General features: G+C 55.3%; 7 protein-coding genes across 7 annotated transcripts; 3 read left to right on the forward strand and 4 right to left on the reverse strand.

Moving 5' to 3' along the window:
• Positions 1-612: 612 nt before the first annotated feature.
• Positions 613-1,601, forward strand: PUNSTDRAFT_136061 (uncharacterized protein; the record flags this gene model as incomplete). Its single annotated transcript, XM_007385609.1, has 4 exons — positions 613-632; positions 689-710; positions 1,317-1,520; positions 1,572-1,601. 4 exons carry the CDS (start codon positions 613-615, stop codon positions 1,599-1,601), a joined length of 276 nt encoding a protein of 91 aa, XP_007385671.1.
• A 163-nt stretch (positions 1,602-1,764) lies between these two features.
• PUNSTDRAFT_105067 (protein serine/threonine phosphatase 2C) lies at positions 1,765-3,296 on the reverse strand (the record flags this gene model as incomplete). Its single annotated transcript, XM_007385610.1, has 8 exons — positions 2,962-3,296; positions 2,876-2,890; positions 2,565-2,814; positions 2,451-2,511; positions 2,307-2,393; positions 1,964-2,253; positions 1,858-1,906; positions 1,765-1,804 (listed from the first exon to the last, which is right to left on the reverse strand). The coding sequence occupies exons 1-8, from the start codon at positions 3,274-3,276 to the stop codon at positions 1,765-1,767; spliced, it is 1,107 nt and encodes a 368-aa protein (XP_007385672.1). The 5' UTR covers positions 3,277-3,296.
• Positions 3,297-3,561: 265 nt separating this feature from the next.
• Positions 3,562-5,996, reverse strand: PUNSTDRAFT_136063 (uncharacterized protein; the record flags this gene model as incomplete). The annotated part of the gene is made up of 2 exons (XM_007385611.1): positions 3,562-5,192; positions 5,255-5,996. The coding sequence occupies 2 exons, from the start codon at positions 5,994-5,996 to the stop codon at positions 3,562-3,564; spliced, it is 2,373 nt and encodes a 790-aa protein (XP_007385673.1).
• A 912-nt stretch (positions 5,997-6,908) lies between these two features.
• PUNSTDRAFT_71276 (1,3-beta-glucan synthase) lies at positions 6,909-12,226 on the forward strand (the record flags this gene model as incomplete). Its single annotated transcript, XM_007385612.1, has 8 exons — positions 6,909-6,989; positions 7,046-8,665; positions 8,717-10,577; positions 10,632-11,479; positions 11,534-11,864; positions 11,917-11,990; positions 12,047-12,110; positions 12,171-12,226. The coding sequence occupies 8 exons, from the start codon at positions 6,909-6,911 to the stop codon at positions 12,224-12,226; spliced, it is 4,935 nt and encodes a 1,644-aa protein (XP_007385674.1).
• A 201-nt stretch (positions 12,227-12,427) lies between these two features.
• Positions 12,428-15,486, reverse strand: PUNSTDRAFT_144875 (aflatoxin-detoxifizyme). Its single transcript, XM_007385613.1, has 15 exons — positions 15,109-15,486; positions 14,910-15,046; positions 14,688-14,854; positions 14,494-14,629; positions 14,403-14,432; positions 14,292-14,350; positions 14,119-14,235; positions 14,046-14,086; positions 13,881-13,991; positions 13,740-13,819; positions 13,607-13,682; positions 13,224-13,549; positions 13,029-13,159; positions 12,690-12,963; positions 12,428-12,625 (listed from the first exon to the last, which is right to left on the reverse strand). Exons 1-15 carry the CDS (start codon positions 15,419-15,421, stop codon positions 12,509-12,511), a joined length of 2,115 nt encoding a protein of 704 aa, XP_007385675.1. The 5' UTR covers positions 15,422-15,486; the 3' UTR covers positions 12,428-12,508.
• Positions 15,487-15,818: 332 nt separating this feature from the next.
• On the reverse strand, positions 15,819-16,983 carry PUNSTDRAFT_136066 (TPR-like protein; the record flags this gene model as incomplete). Its single annotated transcript, XM_007385614.1, has 3 exons — positions 15,819-15,884; positions 15,944-16,866; positions 16,941-16,983. The coding sequence occupies 3 exons, from the start codon at positions 16,981-16,983 to the stop codon at positions 15,819-15,821; spliced, it is 1,032 nt and encodes a 343-aa protein (XP_007385676.1).
• A 947-nt stretch (positions 16,984-17,930) lies between these two features.
• PUNSTDRAFT_70784 (uncharacterized protein) lies at positions 17,931-19,378 on the forward strand (the record flags this gene model as incomplete). Its single annotated transcript, XM_007385615.1, has 11 exons — positions 17,931-17,993; positions 18,052-18,170; positions 18,221-18,341; positions 18,395-18,441; positions 18,498-18,531; positions 18,590-18,601; positions 18,655-18,686; positions 18,743-18,900; positions 18,952-18,978; positions 19,034-19,167; positions 19,223-19,378. The coding sequence occupies 11 exons, from the start codon at positions 17,931-17,933 to the stop codon at positions 19,376-19,378; spliced, it is 903 nt and encodes a 300-aa protein (XP_007385677.1).
• Positions 19,379-19,457: the final 79 nt, after the last annotated feature.

Here is a 19,457-nt window from a genome sequence, read left to right on the forward strand (position 1 = left end):
GTGATGCGTGCATCTTCTCCTTTTATGGGAAATACCAGGAAATGCCGTCCACCCATGTGACTACTCGCATGTTCGTGCATTGAAGAGCAGAGTAGGCAACCCCCAAATATGCTATGAATATGACCTCCGGATTTTGTGCGACTCATACGTACGCCCCATGATGCATGACGTCGCGCAACTCAAGTTAGACTGTCGACGCGCACCGCGGTAAGTTACCTCTTGCTGCTCAACCGGCCGCCTGCAACCTAGGGATGCATATAACGTACCAGGATCCTTCTCTATGCTCTACATAGTTCCACGTAGCACCTCAGAAACCCTCATCCTACGACGCATTAACCAACCTCCAACGAGACCAAACTCAATGTAACGATCATTTCCCGCAGATGAGAAAACGATTACTGACGAGAAGACCTCTCAGAATGCACGCATCGCCCTCTACAATTTTTTGTTTCATTGCCGTTGTCATCATCGCAGCGCGGGCAACCCCGGCACCCTTCCCGCAGGTTGGAGTTTTGCCACCGAACACCCTGCCTTGTGTGGCCGAAGACAGTATCTGCACACAAGTCGATAGCGCCGCAAACTGTTGTGATGGTTTCTTCTGCAGTACCGAGAATGTCGTTGGCACGGCTGGAGTAAGTCATATCTTCAGTCTCCTTTTCTCGGCCCTATCTGACTGCGAGGTCTCTAGGTATGTGTCGCCGTTCCTGCTGGTCAGTGATTGCATCTCTTTTGCAAATGTCGGCCGTATGATGCCCCATGTTCGCATCTACGAATGAGACGATTCCAATGCGAGCCTTGTTAGATCTAGACCTTTGCGCGCCATCTTTGCCGTGTTTCATGTTATGAGTTATCCCGCAATGAGGATACGTCTGGCGCTCCCGAATCCCCGCATTATCCGCATCGCCGTGACTTGTTGAAATCGAACGAATGAGATTTGAGCGACTTGAGAGCGTGACGGTTATGTCCGAAAGGCATCATACTAGGACCGCTTCTTAGCTTCCGAATGACGTTGTGTGCCTGTCCGAGCAATGCCCGAGAATGACCAAGAACGCATGTCTCAAACACTTCTCACGGAAGTCGGTATGCTCCTGCGTCGATGCCACGCGGCTCGCGCGGCCGCTGGAAATCCATGTTAAAATCTTTCGAATGCCGAACGACGCGCGCATAAAAACAGAGCAGCGAACGACAGCGACGAGCAGCTTCTTGCTCCAAGCCTCTCGTAATCGACCAGCTTGAACCTTGAGCATAATCGCAGTGGTGAGGTTGCTCGATCCAGGAGCGGGCAATGGTTCGAATATTGACATGCATTCCCATAGATGCTGGACCGCACCCTCGCCATCCTCATCGTCGCCGTGACCGTTTCAGTTGGCGTTCTCGCGACCCCAGCGCCACAGCTTGGAATCCTGCCACCGGATACGCTTCCGTGCTCGCCTCAGGACTTCATTTGCACCCAAGTTGATTCGGTGTTGAACTGCTGCGACGGCTCCTTCTGCGACACCTCACTCCTCGGCACTGTTGGCGTGAGTGAGGCTCTCGCATGTAATGTCCTTTCTGACCACTGTGATTGACAGACTTGCATGCCTATCCCGCCGGGTCAGTAGACGATAGCCGATGCGTGGGGTACAGGAACACTTACAGCATGTATTGATTGATCGCGCGTATATTACTTGTTCTATGGATCTATGAGATTATACATGGATGAACTAACGATAGGATGTCTGCAAGGCGCGAGGGTACGTTGTGTTATGGCCAACAGTGTGGGCATCAAATTGTTTCTCGAACGAGCGTCACTATGACCGTGATACTGTGATGTGTTATTAGTCCACGGATGCGTCACATCACAATAGATTAACGTACTCATCCAGCTTCCCTCCCCGGAACCACTTCCCGTTTCGGGCCGCGGCCTCTGCCATCGCGCATCGTCAACTGAAATGGTCGACCAACCCTAGCAAAGCGAACTTACGTTCGAAGGGGCTAACCCTCCCCTGCTTGACCATGCAACCTTGGGCGTACGCTACTATCCGATTCGCAACCGCCTGGACGTGCTCCGCCTCCGACGTACTCGTCTTGCCCACGAGCGCGCAGATATGCGCGATCTCGGACGGGAAGACGTTGTCAGACAGACCGTCTGTGTAGGCGATGATGAGATCCCCGTCGCGAAGTTTGGTCTCAAACAATGCCGCATCTTCAGGTTGGTCGATATAATTCCCAGCCTGAGACATATTTGTGTTGTTGGGCATTTTGGTCAACTGTCTTGAAAGATGTGTCAGAACCCGGATGCAGATGGTGCAGCAAAGTAAACTCACTTTGGGCAATTGAAGTAGTGTGTTTGCGGTTGCTGCTTGTAGAAGACTGCAGATGATCGGATGATGAGGAAACCGCTATCGCCGAGGCTGAATCACGTAAGACATTGTTAAATGGTGTAGCGAGCATACAATAGGCTTGCTTACTTGGCAGAGCGTAGGAGTCCAGAAGACGCATTGAAGTTTAACAAGCAGGCCGTACTCGAACCTGGGCGACAGCTTGATCAGCTCATTCAATCAACATATCGCGAAGACACCTACCAGCCAGTACAGCCCTTTCACGTAAGACAGCACCATATGCCGCGCTCAAGCACTCGCCAGGCGCCATCTCCCATCCCTCAACCTCTTCACGATCTTCATATCCTGTTGTGGGGTCTATCTCGGGTTCACCCGCCCACGCTGATCGCGCGTAACGCGCAGAGTGGAACATGAGCGCTTGCGAGAAGAGCGATGGATCTACGCCAGAGTCAACCCAACCGCCCACGCCGTCGGCTACGCCAACCGAGAGGCCCTACAGCAGGGAACGGCTTTTAGTATCTTGTACGAATGTACCGCCATTAGGACTCACCTACCGATTGCTCGCGCATCTATTATGCAAAGGTGCACACGATAACGTTCGTCAGATTGAAGCAGACGGAGCCGCGATATATGATCTAACCTGCTGTACATAGAAGAAGTCTTCGCCAGCATCCCGATTGCGTGCATTATTACTAGGTCCGTAACCCTTCTCCCAAGGTAAGGCCAACATCTCGTCCCTCCATGTGGCAATTGGATGTCCCGACGGAAAAGCCGCAAAGCGCCGCTTTATGCGGTCTGGAGGTTTACCAGCATAGCCAACGCCGACGTGAAATGTGTACGGGTGCGACTTTGGGGGTGGCGGTGGTGCATCAGAGGTGTATGTCCGTGCGTTCTTGACGGCTTGAGCGTGTAATCGTCGGGATGTCTTTGCGAGGGCGTTGCGAGGGAGTCCCATCGCCTTGTAGAGCTCTGAGCGGAACGTCGAGCGTGCTGGATTTTCTGCCAAGCGCAGCAAGAAAAGCCGATGACGGAGCCACGCGTGGCACATGACCACGACGCGTCCACTTCGTTGCGACCGCGACCTGCAAGGCAAGTGAACGGCAAGGTGCCTGAGGAACAGATGAAGGACTACAGGCAATAACATGCAATACACCAGAATACGCTATCTAGAGATGAAAGTAACAGCTTAGATAAGAAAAACAAACATGCGACGAAAAAAAAAACCACAAATGCCAGCAGATCATTTCCTCGCCCAGCTCTTCAAGTCGAAGAAGCCCTTTGAGAGGGTAGGTCGAGCTTTATTGTCGCTCGGAATACGTGTCCGAGTTCCTCCTGCTTTCGGCATATCCTTGGCCTTGGCTGACTTCACATTCCCGAACGATGAAGAAGGTCGTAATGCTTTAGGCTTATCGGACGCATTGCTACTGGCAAGATTCTCCTTGAAATCGAGCTTCGCTTGCGACAAGGCCTTCGGCTCGGGGGAAGTACGTCTTGCGAAAGACTCCGTTGTGGAGCCAGGACGGATCAAATGAGAAGGTAGGACAGGAATGGATAAAGTCGATATTCGACGTAGACGTTTGTCACCGGCAGGCTCCTCGTCTGTTGGGTCTGGCTGTCTTGGAGGAGCAGCGGGTGACGGATCCAAGAGCATGCTGTCTGCGTCCTCGATCTCATCGTCAACCGCGCACGTGGAGATTGACGCCGAGGTACCATTCCGAGACCGATCCTCGAGATCCTTCCCTGAAGCGAAGACAGGCGCAGGCATGGGTGGTTCCTTTCGTCGAAAGGGGTTCTTCGAGCCGCCCATGGGCGTAGCATCCGACACCGTTCTCGCGACCCGGTTCTCCGTCTTCCTTCGCTTATCGACCATGCCCCAGATTCCCATCACTTCCTTCGCCCGCGCTCCGCGGTCAACGCGCTGTACTCCATCCTCCACCGCAAGTTTCCTTTTGCCTTTGTTGCTAGCCCGCGAGGCAGCCTCCGCGCGTATGGAGTCGAGAATACTGTAAGTTGGCGGGTCGCGGTAGAGCAGCACGCCTTCGGTGGGAGCGCCGGCCCACGGAGGGAGGGAGGACGCGCTCGGCAGAGACGGCCTAGGTTGTGGGCGTGCATTGTTGTAGAATGTGGATGTGGGCACTGCCAACTCCCGCGGAGGACGAGCAAGAGCTTCGGATCGTGGTCGCAAAGTACTAGCTGCAGAATTTGGATGTTGGTCTGTGTTCACCGCCGTACGTCGGGGTGGTCGCAGTGGTGGTCGCGAATCTCGGAAACTCGGCGCAGGGCCTGAATTCCTCTCATTCTCTGCAGTAGAGAGAGGTGTATGACGTCGATTGGCTGGGAGATATCGACTCGTGATTGGCGGGGTACCCATCCCGGGATCCGACTCGGGAGGCGGTCCTACCTCATCCAACCAAGCGAAATCCGGATAATCGCTCAAGTCGGAGGACTCGCTGCAGTTGCATCCTGACTCGCCGCAGTAGTCCGATGCTTTACGTCCCTCCATGTACACGATCCGTTCGTATTTGGCTTGGGCGTTCGCTTCCCGCTTCATCTCGTCATCCAATCGGCGGGCTTGCTCGTGCATGACCTCGGCGTTGCCTACTTTGAGTTTGTTGGAGACAGAGGACATCACGACGAAAGTGTCTTGAGGTGTGACACTGACTAGTGGTCGGGAGGCAGATGCGGCCCGACGATGGTGCAGGGAGTTCACGTGAAGTATGTGCGGGTTCGGATGTGGAAAGAGTGCCGGGGAGCTAAGATGGTCGAGAATGGAGAATGGCGAGCACAACGAGCAGAGAACCTGATCGGTGCACGTTTGGAACAAATCCGGCAGCAATGATCTCCGCCCGGAGCAAGATGTGCCACGCAGGTCTGTTGGCACAAGGCTTCCGTGAATAACGCGCATATATACGTCCGAATATGCTGGTACCGACCAACGACAGCGAGCAGAGGGAAACTGTTCAGGTATGAGTAGACCGTGTGATCCATTCGTTTGCATTTGCGAAGCAAGAGAACGCGCAATCCCCAAGGGCCTCTGCCGGGAGAAATCGAGAATCCCGCATCCGCGACCAACGTGCCAGCCAGAGACATGATACCGTACGCACTGAGTTGTGTGCTGCTCGCATCTAGAGCGCAGAGTGCGTGCAATGCCTTGAGGTTCGCGATCGTGTCGTCTGCGAGCTCCTTACACCCGGGCAGCTCCAACACGGTGATGGCGGTGTAATCCGGCGTGGCTGGGATGGTTTGCAGGAGTGGTATATGCGGATCGGATAGGGGTATCTCATAGGTACGTAGATACGCAGGTAAGTCGGAGTAGACCTGTGTCAGAACCGCCCAAAGCCGTGGATCAACCTGGCGCAAGTCGAAAGTCCTGTCTGGTTGCTCCGGGTCGAAGCCTGGAATTAACGCGCGTAGAGCATTGTAAGTCGCAGATGAGCGTCCTCCTGCGAGCAGTCTACGCGAGCCTAAGCAGTTCACTTGGTCTGGGTAGTCGACCAGTTGCTTGATGACATAGTACGTCAAGGAGGGGACCGCGTTGGTTCGAGCAACGGGGATCGATGATTCATAGTCGCCGCGAGGGGGCACAGGAGGTAACGTGGACTTGATGATAGTCGTGCACGCGTCGTCCGTCGCTGTCTCAGCGTTTGCGCGCCATAGGATGATAGGCTTGGACATTCAGGTGGGCGAAGCTGGACACGAGAACGCGCTAACTTTCTGTCGAAGGCGCCCGATCACGTGTGTCGTTCTGATGGCGGCGAAGGCGGTGGTCACTGTCAGTGCCACTGCTGGCTGTCCGTGCCGGCAATTATGGGGTTGAAGCAGTTGTGATTTGGCTCGTCGAGCGCTTAGCCGTGCACCCTCGTCGAGGAAGAAGATGCGGCGTGATTGGTGCAATCAGTACAGTACTGTAGCCGAGCGAGGTCGCAGACGCCGCCCGCCTAGGAAGAACGGAGCGCTGTAGTTCTTGGAGACGATTCGCACGCACCGACTCCGCTCACTGCCCCCCGTCTTCATCACTCCCTCACCCACCGCTCGTTTCCCGCTGATCCCCCCGGCCAGGACGACCATCAGCCAGCCTGTGGTCGCCTGCCTTTCCTTCATTCCCAGACTCACTATTGCTCGACGATCCTGACGGCGACGACACCCGTCCAACCTTGTCTCTGACAACACCATGGCCGCCCGTCCTGGCCCTGGCTACGGCCAGCAACGCAACCCCTTCAACGGCCCCGGCGGTCTGCCCGCCAGGCCGTACCCTCAGTCGAACGGCCAGTATGGCGGCTCGGTCGTCAGCAACGGCTACGACAGCCGCGCCGGAAGCACCACACATCTCAACGCCCCCGGCTCCTACGACCAGGGCTATTGTACGTTTCGCTTTCGTGTCTCTGTGACCCTCGACTCCGGTGCTGATCCGACGCGCATATAGCCGACTCCGAGGACGGCGGTCCTGGCCAGGGACGCAGATTCATTCCCTCCGTGGACTCGCATACAAGCGGCATCAGCGGTATCAGTGGGTTCACCGACACGACCCAGATGGACGCCTCCAGTCACGAGCCATATCCTGCTTGGTCGTCGAAGCGCCAAATCCCCATGTCGACCGAAGAAATCGAGGATATCTTCCTCGACCTCACCCAAAAGTTCGGTTTCCAGCGGGACTCTATGCGAAACATGGTGAGCAACATTCCTTCTACATGACTGTGATCATCCGCGCTAACGTGTCCCTGTAGTTCGACTTCCTGATGCAGCAGCTCGATTCCCGCGCTTCTCGTATGACACCCAACCACGCTTTGCTTACTCTCCACGCGGACTACATCGGCGGACAACACGCCAACTACCGTAAATGGTATTTCGCCGCCCAGCTCAACCTAGACGATGCCGTCGGACAGGTCAACAACCCCGGTTTGCAACGTCTGAAGTCCGTCGGCGGCAAGGGTGTCAAGACGGCAGGCTCCAAATCGCTTGACAGTGCGCTCAACCGTTGGCGGAACGCCATGAACAGCATGTCGCAGTACGATCGCCTGCGTCAGATTGCGCTGTATCTGCTCTGCTGGGGTGAAGCCGGAAACGTTCGCTTCGTGCCCGAGACGCTTTGCTTCATCTTCAAGTGCGCCGACGACTACTACCGGAGTCCCGAGTGCCAAAACCGCGTCGATCCCGTCCCCGAGGGCGTCTATCTCGATACGGTCATCAAACCGCTGTGGCGCTTCATGCGGGATCAGGGCTACGAGGTTGGCGAGGGTGGCAAGTTCGTCCGGCGTGAGAAGGACCACGCCGAGATCATCGGTTACGACGACATCAACCAGCTCTTCTGGTATCCGGAAGGCTTGGCTCGCATCGTGCTCCGGGACGGTACCCGCCTTGTGGACGCGGCCCCTGCTCAGCGGTTCACGAAGTTCAGTAAGATCGACTGGAACAAGGTCTTCTTCAAGACCTACTACGAAAAGCGGTCCGTCGCCCACCTGATCGTGAACTTCAACCGTGTCTGGATCTTGCACATTGCGGTGTACTGGTTCTACACGGCCTTCAACTCGCCGAAGGTGTATGCGCCAGCGAACAAGCAGTTCCCGTCTGCTCCGATGACTTGGTCGGCAACCGCCTTGGGCGGCGCGGTAGCCACGCTCATCATGATTGTCGCAACGTGCGCGGAGTACATGTACCTCCCGACGACCTGGCATAACGCCTCGCATCTCACCACCCGCCTTTTCTTCCTGCTCATCGTCTTAGCTCTCACGGGCGGTCCGACTATCTACCTTGCTATCATCGACGGCCGGCCAACAACGAACAATGTCCCGCTGATCATCGGTGTTGTCCAATTCGGTATATCCGTCGTAGCGACCCTCGTGTTCGGTATCGTCCCCTCCGGTCGGATGTTCGGGGATCGTGTAGCCGGAAAGTCGAGGAAGTACTTGGCCTCGCAAACGTTCACGGCATCGTACCCTGCGCTCGCGCGCTCGCCCCGCACCGCGTCCATCATGCTCTGGGTTGGCGTTTTCGGGTGCAAGTTCGTCGAGAGCTACTTCTTCTTGACCTCGTCGTTCAGTAGTCCCATCGCCGTCATGGCGCGGACCAAGGTCCAGGGGTGCAACGACAAGTTCTTTGGCAACGCGCTGTGCACGAACCAGGTTCCGTTTGCGCTGGCGATCATGTATGTCATGGACCTCATCCTCTTCTTCCTCGACACGTACTTGTGGTACATCATCTGGAGTGTGGTGCTGAGTATCGGTCGGTCGTTCGCCATGGGCCTGTCTATTTGGACGCCCTGGCACGAGGTCTACACGCGCTTGCCCAAGCGGATTTACGCCAAGCTCTTGGCTACCGCCGAGATGGAGGTCAAGTACAAGCCTAAGGTTAGTTTTCCGCTGTATCCACGAAGCCCGTGTCACTAACGCTTGAACCAGGTCCTCGTTTCCCAAATTTGGAACGCGATTGTCATCTCAATGTACCGCGAGCACCTGCTATCCATCGATCACGTTCAGTCCCTGCTGTATCATCAGGTCGACGGACCCGGCGGCCAGCGGACCCTTCGTGCCCCTCGCTTCTTCACGAACAATGACGGCGCACCGGGCAAGTTCTTCCCCCATGGTAGCGAGGCCGAGCGTCGCATTTCCTTCTTCTCGTCCTCCCTGACCACAGCGCTTCCCGAACCGCTCCCAGTGGACGCCATGCCGACCTTCACCGTGCTCGTACCCCACTATTCCGAGAAGATCTTGCTCAGTCTCCGCGAGATTATCAGGGAGCAGGATCACAACACCCGCGTCACGCTCCTCGAATACCTGAAGCAGCTGCATCCCTTCGAGTGGGACAACTTCGTCAAGGACACGAAGATCTTGGCCGAGGAGAACGCCCATGATGATCCTACGGCATCCTCAATCAACGAGAAAGGCGGCAAAAAGGCGGATGATCTCCCCTTCTACTTCATCGGCTTCAAAAACTCGTCGCCGGAGTACACGCTCCGCACGCGTATATGGGCATCGCTGCGTTTCCAGACCTTGTACCGCACGGTGTCTGGCATGATGAATTACGCGAAGGCCATCAAGCTTCTCTACCGCGTGGAGAACCCGCAGATCGTCCAGGCCTTCGCTGGCAACACGGACAGGCTCGAGCGCGAGCTTGAGCGCATGTCCCGGCGCAAGTTCAAGTTTGCCATTTCGATGCAGCGGTACAGCAAGTTCAACAAGGAAGAACAGGAGAACGCTGAGTTCTTGCTGCGCGCGTACCCCGACCTGCAGATCGCGTTCCTCGAGGACGAGCCGGGACCGAAGGAAGCTGAGCCTCGCTGGTTCTCTGTGCTCATCGATGGCCATTCCGAGATTGACGAGAAGACTGGAAAGCGGAAGCCCAAATTCCGCGTCGAGCTCCCTGGCAATCCTATTCTCGGAGACGGAAAGTCCGACAATCAAAATCACGCGATCATCTTCTATCGTGGCGAGTACTTGCAGCTCATCGATGCTAACCAGGACAACTACTTGGAAGAGTGCCTGAAGATCCGGAACATCCTTGGCGAGTTCGAGGAGTACAACGTTTCCAGTCAGAGCCCGTACGCGCAATGGGGCCACAAGGAATTCAGCAAGGCACCGGTTGCCATCGTCGGCACACGCGAGTACATTTTCTCCGAGAACATCGGTGTGTTGGGAGACATTGCCGCCGGAAAGGAGCAGACGTTCGGTACCATGACCGCCCGCGCGCTCTCGTGGATCGGCGGAAAGCTTCACTACGGCCATCCCGACTTGCTCAACGCCATCTTCATGTGCACTCGCGGAGGTGTCTCGAAGGCGCAGAAGGGCTTGCACCTGAACGAGGATATCTACGCCGGCATGAACGCCTTCGGTCGCGGAGGCCGCATTAAGCACTTGGAGTATTACCAATGCGGCAAGGGTCGTGATCTTGGTTTCGGTACCATTCTCAACTTCCAGACCAAGATCGGCACGGGTATGGGCGAGCAAATGCTTAGTCGAGAGTACTACTACCTCGGGACGCAGCTGCCGGTCGACCGTTTTTTGACCTTCTACTACGGTCACCCCGGATTCCACGTGAACAACATCCTCGTCATCTATTCCATTGAGGTCTTCATGATTACGCTGCTGTACCTGGGCACGCTCAACAAGTCCCTGGCCATATGTTCGGTGGACTCGACCGGGAATGTCATCGCAGGGCAGCCCGGATGCTACAACCTCATTCCCGTCTTCGACTGGGTGAAGCGTTGCGTCATCTCCATTTTCCTTGTGTTTATCATAGCTTTCCTCCCGCTGTTCTTGCAAGGTCAGTTGCTCCCATCTGTTCGTGAGCTTTGGATTATGCTGAATGCCACCCTAGAACTTGTGGAGCGAGGAACTGGCAGTGCGCTCATGCGTCTCGCCAAGCACTTCCTCTCGCTTTCCCCCATCTTCGAAGTATTCTCCACTCAAATCTACGCACAGGCTATCCGAAGTAACTTGACTTTCGGCGGTGCTCGTTACATCGCCACCGGTCGTGGCTTCGCCACCACCCGTCTCTCGTTCGCTATCTTGTACTCGCGTTTCGCAGGACCAAGTATCTACTTGGGCATGCGCAACTTGCTCATCTTACTTTACGTCTCTTTATCGCTCTGGATTCCGCACCTCATCTACTTCTGGTTCTCCGTTGCATCGCTCTGCCTAGCACCCTTCATCTTCAACCCGCATCAGTTCTCCTTCGCCGACTTCGTCATCGACTACCGGGAATTCCTTCGATGGATGTCGCGCGGCAATTCTCGGACGAAAGCGAGCAGTTGGTACGGCTACTGCCGTCTATCACGTACGATGATCACCGGTTACAAGAAGAAGAAGCTCGGCCTCCCATCCGAAAAGCTTTCTGGCGATGTGCCTCGTGCTACCTGGCGCTCGGTCATCATTTCCGAGATCCTGTGGCCGATTTGGGCTGCCGCTATCTTCGTTGTTGCCTACATGTTCGTGAAGTCATTCCCGAATCCAACAACGGGTAAGCAAAACCCCAGCCCGCTCATCCGTGTCCTCTTCATCGCTGTCGGCCCCATGGTTTGGAACGCGGTCGTCCTTTTGACGCTGTTCTTTGTCTCGCTATTCCTTGGTCCCATGCTGGAGAGCTGGGTGAAGTTCGGCTCTGTTATGGCTGCCCTCGCTCATATGCTCGCACTATTGGGATTGATCGCGTTCTTCGAATTCTTCGTGAGTACTGACGACGTCAAATTTCCAGCATATTGCTCATCGAACCTTCTTTAGTGGTTCTTGGAACTATGGGACGCATCGCACGCCGTGCTCGGCGCCGTCTGCATCGTTGCCATACAGCGTGCGATCACGAAGATCCTGATCGCTGTATTCCTTTCTCGTGAATATAAGCACGACGAGACGAACAGGGCCTGGTGGACGGGCAAATGGTACGGCCGCGGTCTCGGCAATTCCGCCCTGTCGCAGCCTGCCCGCGAATACATCGTGAAGATCGTCGAGATGTCGCTATGGAGTTCAGACTTTTTGCTCGGACACATCCTCTTGATCATCCTGACCCCGCCGATATTCATTCCTTACTTCGACCGGTTACATTCCACCATGCTCAGTGAGTACCGTACTGATGCCTCGTGTTTACCTTTGTCTCAACTATTCGACAGTGTGGCTTCGTCCGTCGAAGCAGATTCGTGCACCTCTGTTCTCCACCAAGCAGAAGCGCCAGCGAAGATGGATGGTGAGCGTTCTCGACGCGTTTCGTTGGTCTATGACATCTGACTCGGGCGTCTGCAGATCATCAAGTACACTTTCGTCTACATAGTGATAGTGGCTTTCCTCGCGGCTTTGATAGTCCTGCGTAAGTGGACGCCTTGTTATCGTGGCCACGCCTGACACTGAACAACCGTCCGTCCAACAGCCGCGCTATTCAGAGATCTTATCACTATCAACTGCACAGTATGTCAGAACATTTAATGGCCCTATACCCGTCCGAGCAAATTCCACCTGGACCCTATATCGTGCACATCGTCGATCTATCTCAGCATTGGATGGTGTGGTAGTCGCACTGTATATCATAGTCTCATGGCTGCCCATTGTAATCTATATGCCTCTTAGACGTTCGGGTGTGTCCGAGGTGATCGCTGAGTTGCCGAGATCGCAACACGCAGAGCGAAGGCTGGCTGAGTTTGACTAGATATCATCATATTTACCGACTAATAGATACAACATGCTTCAACTGTTTCGTCATCGACCCCCTTAGAGACGGCGTTCGATGAAAGACTCGATGCAGCCTACGGGCGTCAAAGGATACTCCTTCAGCACGACCTCGCCATCCTCCACAAACGTGTTGGGCTGGACGAAGATCTTCCTCGGCTGTTCGGAGCAGGAACCATGCTTAGTGGTCGTGTCCCTGAAATACAAAGTGAAACATCCTTACCTGTTTCTTGGCAATGACGAGGTCGCGGTACTCGCCATCCCAGCCGTCGAACGGCGTGGTCAGTTCCGTATAGAACTTGCGCGCACCCGGGCCGTCCGCCGTGCTCTTCCGCACCTGCAGGTCGACGAGCAGTTTGCCGACGGCGGCCTTGCCGTGCGAGAGCACGCGCTCTTTGTCGCAGCGGACGTAGAGGTTCTCGAGCTTGCCGTCCGCGCCGCGGACCTCTTCGACCGTCGCGAGGCCCTCTTTGATCAAGAACTGGAAGATGCCCAGACTGACCGCGGCCGAGGAACAGTCAGTCCGAAGCTGGGGATGGAGGGGTTAGAGGATACGGCGTACCGAGCTTGCATGTGCGCCTGGCCGTGCTTCTTGGCGACGGGGTCGTAGAACTCGAGCGCGCGGAGGCCTGCACGTGCCATCAGGAGGAAGGACATATGCTGGATCGTCTTAACATCCTCCTCTTCCACGTACTAACGTGAATAACCGCGGTGAGTCAATCTAGGTCAGCGCGAGACACGCGACGGGAAGACTCACGTTGAACAGCTTCAAGATCGTCGGATTGCTGCACAGGTAGAGCGCGACCGTCTCCGCGCGGCACTCTTCGAGCGAGGACGAGCACTCGCCGAGTACAGATCCAGACGTCTGCCCGGGCTTGTACCACGACGTGATGGGTTCTCCCGTGAGCGGGTTGATCACCTTGGCCGGGTCGAAGTTCTTCGAGCCGTCGGCGGCCTCTTGGAAGAGCTTGCCCGAGCCGTGCCCGAGCAGCTCGTGGTTCGCCACTTGGAGCTCGAACGTGCGGCCGTCCCAGGCGGCGAACGTGTCGAGGTCGTCCGGGTGGATGAAGGTGATCTCTTCATCTGGAGGAGGATGGGTGAGTAGCGTAGGGACATCGGAGCAGAATCGCGAGCACTGACTGGGTGCCTTGGCGGCGAGGATGTTGGCGAGCGAGACGTTCTTGAAGCCGGTGCTCTCGCGGATGTCGTAGTAATTCTATTATTGTGTAGCATTACGCGCTATACCTCGCATGAGTGTAGCAGCAATACTCACGGGAATGTTGATGCCGGCGGGGATACCGCCCGTGGCGAAGGTTAGGATCTCCAGCGCGGTGAAATCCGGACGCTTGAACACTAGGAATGACGGGTACGTCACACCACCGCAATCGGAGGGAGGGTTCCTTGGATCACGTACCGTCAACCTCGAAATCGGTTCCCCAGGGCAGGTCCTTGATCAGTTCGGGCGCCTGGTCGACAAGCTTTTCGTACTTGGCCGAGAGCGCTTTGTCAACGATAGCGGTAAAGCCTGTTAGATAACCCATGAGACAAATCCTCCGTAGGATCGAATGGGCCCACATACCTTCCCACTCGGCGCGACCGCCGTACGGGTCGACGTAGGTCCTGTAAGGCAAATGAGTATAGCAAAGCCGCACCAGTAGATGCATGCGACGTGCTCGATGAAGCCAATGTAGCTTTCCACAATGGGTCCGACATCCTTGACCCAAAACTTGGACGCCTCCTTGTGGTCCGGAATCGAACCGGTCTCGAACCTTGGCCAGGGAGAGTGAGCGTTTGTTCCGGGCTGAACGACCGAGAAGACGCTCACGATTCGATGTAGCCGTTGATCATGGCCTTTTGGTTCGCATTCGCGGCATACTTCTTGGCCTGTTCAACCATTCAGCACCACCCCGTACGGGGCTCGAGGTCAATGGCGAACCTCGTACAGAGCGGCGACAGCTTTCGTAAGCTTAAAGGGATCGAAGACAGCTGTTGAATCCATGTCTTCTCTCGAGATATAACATATTTACCGGTCCAGCGAAATCACCATATTCTACGGTGAGCTTCGCTTCCTGGCCGTTGACCTCGAAGGTGTGGGTCGTAGGTGCCAGAGCGCTCGCGCTCGCAACGAGCAAGGTGAACTCGTCGATAGAATCCTTGCGTACTCTGTTATTCGACCATGAGGTCCACACGGACATCATACAGGAGCAGGAATAATACCCACCGAGTGTTCAGGATGTCGACATTGATCTCTTCAGCCTTGGCCTGGATCGCGGCATTCTCCTCGTCCGTGATGGGCTCGCCCAGATAATAGTTGCTGACGTGCCCGAGGCTGCGCTTACCGATTGAGAGAACGGGCTCCGGGGAGTCCTCATAAATGTGGTCTTTGAGCTAAAGTAAAGATGATCGATAATCTAGTAGGCCGGTGTACTGTGAAATGGCGAACCTCGTTCCAAAGCGGAACGGTCTCCGCTGCGTTCGCCGACTTCTGCACGACGGCCTCGAACGTTTCCGGGGGGATGCGGGGGAAGATCTTCGTGAACCCGAAGGAGCGATAGTTCACCAAATTGCTGAGGACCTGAACTGGAAGGGTATATATATATATGAGCACTCGCAGGACTCGAAAAGCAATGACAAAGACACACTGGTGTACTGCAGCAGATCGTTCCACTCGTCCTCGCTCAGTTTCGCGCCAGCCTTCAGCTTCTCCAGGTCCGCAAGCTTGGCCCGGCTCTGGTCGGCGAAGGTGAGGACGAGGAGGTCGTAGAGCTTCTCCGCCTGCGGAGTCCATTGCCCCTGGATGATCCTTGCGCCCGCCCACGACGCCTGGCCGACGTAGTGCGCGTAGAGCTTTTCCTCCTTCGTCAGCTGCCCGAAGGACTTGGCTATGTTGAGCGAGCACAGCGGCGCGTCGCGGTCGGCGAGGAAGCGTTCGGAGGTCCGAGCTGCGCTAGCCATCGTCCTGGTGGTGTTACTGAAGGCGATTGGGGTACGAGGAGGTGGGGGACGGGGGAATGGGTTAGCACGGGCGGATCTGGGAGGGTTTATGAGAATAGTAGGCGGTATTAGCCTTCGGACGGGCAGCGTGCAACATCGCATCTAATCAGGCAAGGATCGTCTTCGGCCACCTGGCGCGTACGGATGGCCCACACTGGTCGCACATGTGACAGCGCGTTTCGCCGCTGTAAATGGCTGTGCGAGCCTCAGCTGCAGAATCAGATGGACTTGCCGCGTTCCGTTTCTTATATCTTAACCCTTGAGCTCGAGCTTGGTGATACCATGACTAATTCATCGACCAGAGCGGTTACAGTGTCCGGAGCAGGATATACATACTATTGCGATCACTAATTCGCGATCATCCCAGAGTCGCCAAGTCGTCCGACAAAACAACGTGGCTATCCCCTAGGCCTTCGTCATCAGCCTGCATACCGAATCAGGTTCAACTGCTCCCTTCTGTAGACCATGCGACAGTTCACGCACCATATCTTTCGATATTCGAGTCAGAAGATCCAAGCAGTACTTTATACCAAACTCCTCTTGTATCTCCGTGAACAAGGACCGAGCGGCCTCGACGCTCTGGACCGCATCAGCAAACCGACGTTGATCGTGCTCGAGCAGGCCCATGTACACCCTAGACCACGCGATCTCATGGCGGTCTCCTGTGACTGCAGCCAACTCGAGAGCACGGCCGAGCTCTTCCCTTGCCGCATCGTACTCCTCGTGCACGCGGTGCAGGTTGCCAAGGCTCTGCAGACAATCTGTAGCGTGGACGCGATAATCCTGTCCCATCTCGGAGAATACTCTTTCAGCCTGAACGAGCGTCTCAACGGCCTGCTCGTACTCGTCTCGCGCGCAGTGGATGGTACCTAGACTGTGCTGGCACCTCGCCATCCCGATGTGATCCCCGATTTCGGAGAATACCTCTAGGGCTTGTACGAGTCTTTCCATGGCCTGGTCATACTCGTTTCGTACGCGATGAATGTCACCCATAAGTCGTTGACACTCCGCCACGCCGGGCCGATCTCCGATATCAGAGTATAGCTCCAGGGCTCGAGCGAAGTGTTCGATGGCCTGGACATGGTCGCCGCGCGAGCAATGAATGTCGGCCAAGTCCTGCTCGCATTTCGCCCCCCTGCGTTGGTCGCCGATCTCGATGTAGAGCTTGTGAGCACGAGTGTAGCTGTCGATGGATAGGCTGTCTTTCTTGCGCATGCGGTAGATGTTGGCTAAGGACTGCTGGCATTCTGCTACGCCAAGGCGATCTCCAACCTCGGAATACAGCCCCGAGGCTCGAATGAGATGCTCGATCGCCTGTATAGGATATTTGCCGTGTAGGTCCCAAGTTTTGGCCAAGCTTTGCTCAACGAGAACTTCTTGTCCATCTTGAGTCGCTCTAGACCCGTCTTAACTTCCAGAAGGGTGCTTCGAAGGGGAGTGAGCGTGCTGAAACTCACTGCTGTCCCAGTCTAGAACGTACCAAGCCACATCTTCAAGACGTTTCTTGAGGTGCGCGGGTACATCTTCATCAGTTTTCCCCTTCAAACCTCCACTATGATAAAGATCAGCTTGAAGCAGTCATGGGCAAGTTCCTTGCAGTCCTTCTGATTCTTCCGGACTTTGTAAAGAAATCGTCAATGAGGATTGTCATCTATCACCTGGTGAAAGCACACGACAAACCTCGACCATCTCGAGCACGTCCTTTGCAAGCTTGACCGCGACGTTGAGACCTTCGCAGACAATGAGGCCATCGGTGAGTGTCTCGAGGATTTACAATAACGGCTTCCTGTTGTCAATCACCATGTCGATCCTATGCCTCTGAGTTTCTTCATGATGGTCCATGGGCGATTGGAGATGCGAGAGGACGAGCGCGATGGATGGTCTACACCACTGCGTTTTATTAGGAAGCTTTCGATACTTTACTGACGTGCCTCCATGGCGATGGGGCTATGGTATCATATCACTCGAAACGGCTTGTTATTCGCAGAGTTGGGCAGCGACATAGGTCGCCGCAGGCTATGGCACAGCACACGCCTGATGCAGTTCAATAATGGCAAGATGGGCGTTCGCCGTTTCACGATAAAAAGGATGGGTATGTGGTGATCTTCCAAGGTCCAAGACAGCTTCATGTCCGCGTAGAGGCAACAGCTCGTTCAAGTACCAAATGCCGGTTGCCCAAGCGGCCAATGTTGGCGAGTTGATGTGAGGTCACGCTGACGGCATGAAGATGACACCGTGCCCTGGCGTGAACAAATCCAGCTTGATTTGGATCCCACCCTCCTGTAAGCCCAACGATCATGACCGCTTCAATATTCTGGCAGCATCTAGGGGCAGCCTCAGACCTTCCATGTATAAAACCCTAACCGTCTCGCTGGCCGCCGTCATCCTTGCATTGTATCTCGGCTACTTGCATATTATCGACGAACCAGACATTCAAGAGATTTCCGTGCAGACCACAGTACCGAGCGAGATGGCACTTCAGTCGGTTTCGAGACGGGTGGTGAACAAGGTGCTCGCGGTTGAACAGAGCGAGGTCGGTATCTCTGGTACGAAGCGTAGTACCGAACCGGGACTGATAGATGTATCTGCAGGGAGCGGGAGCGCGCGTTCGCAGGTCAATCGGGGGCATGAAGCTGAGAAACCTCACCCCCTTCCTGATGCTGGATCATTTCCACGTCAGTCAAGGTGCTGGATTCCCGGATCATCCCCAGTGAGTAGGACCTTAGATATCGTAGATCTGACATTTAACGATGAATGCAGCCGCGGCCAAGCCACTGTAACATACATGCTCGAAGGTTCGAGTCGGCATGAAGACTCTGCGGGAAACAAGGGCTTGATCGAGGCTGGAGGCGTCCAATGGATGTGTGCCGGCAAAGGTGTTGTGAGTACAGCGTCTTGTCCAACGCAGTCCAACCCAACTTACGTCAATGGTAGATCCATGCTGAAATGCCCGTACATGGACCTGGACTCCCCGAACCTCGGTGAGCATTGTGCGAAGATATTTGTATTGTCTAGGCGCTGAAGCCATGTTATATAGAGGACTGCAGCTCTGGATTGATCTGCCGAAACAGGTATGTTGACTTGATCCTCATTTTGCTGGAATTGCCCTCTCACTGACGCCCTCTGTAGTTCAAGATGGTGGTACGTCTGTATGTAGCGCGAGGCGCTTGATTCTGCATTTATCTGTGTTATAGGACCCGAGTTATCAAGAAATGGGACCTAAGGAGTATGTTCAAATGTCCTTTATTGCGTGGCCCAGTTGGCTGAACTGCATCCTTTCAGAATTCCGAGTGCATACCCTGAAGGTCCCGACGGTCCCATCGAAATCAAAGTGATCAGCGGCAAGGCACACGGCGTCACGAGCCCCGTCAGGCCTCTGGGTGGGTGCTATTATTTCCATGTCATATTCAAGAAGCCCAGTAGCGTGTTTATCGACCTCCGTAAGTCTTCCTGACCTATTTTTGTTGCTTCAGCGCTGACGAGCCGCATAGCTCCCGGATGGACAACATTCGCGTACAGTAAGCACTCCGCAGTCTCCCTTGCCATTGACAAGCAATTGGCCCGTGTTTGCAGCGCTGAAGGGATCCGTCACCGTGGGCACCGAGTCCGACGCCAACGAACCGTTCAACACCCTGGTCCTCTCCTCTGAGCGCAACGAGACCGGCGTCGCGCTCACCGCTAAGGAAGACAACACCGAGCTCATCCTTGTAAGTCCTACCTATGGAAATGCCTCTATTGGTGCCCACTGACCGTGTCTTCCAGGTATCCGGCGAGCCGCTCGATCAGACGGTCTTCCAATATGGCCCGTTCGTCATGACCACGCGCGAAGAAGTCCAGCAGACCCTCATGGATTACCAACGTGGCGTGAACGGATTCGAGAAGGCCCATGTCTGGAAGTCGGAGATCGGTGGATTGTAATTGCGCCCCCAGATTTGAGCGCTGCTGTTACTAACCCACACTACTTGTATCGAACTTCTCTTGATAATGCGCATTATAC

This window comes from Punctularia strigosozonata (assembly GCF_000264995.1).
Source record: "Punctularia strigosozonata HHB-11173 SS5 unplaced genomic scaffold PUNSTscaffold_9, whole genome shotgun sequence".
NCBI classification, from domain to species: domain Eukaryota; kingdom Fungi; phylum Basidiomycota; class Agaricomycetes; order Corticiales; family Punctulariaceae; genus Punctularia; species Punctularia strigosozonata.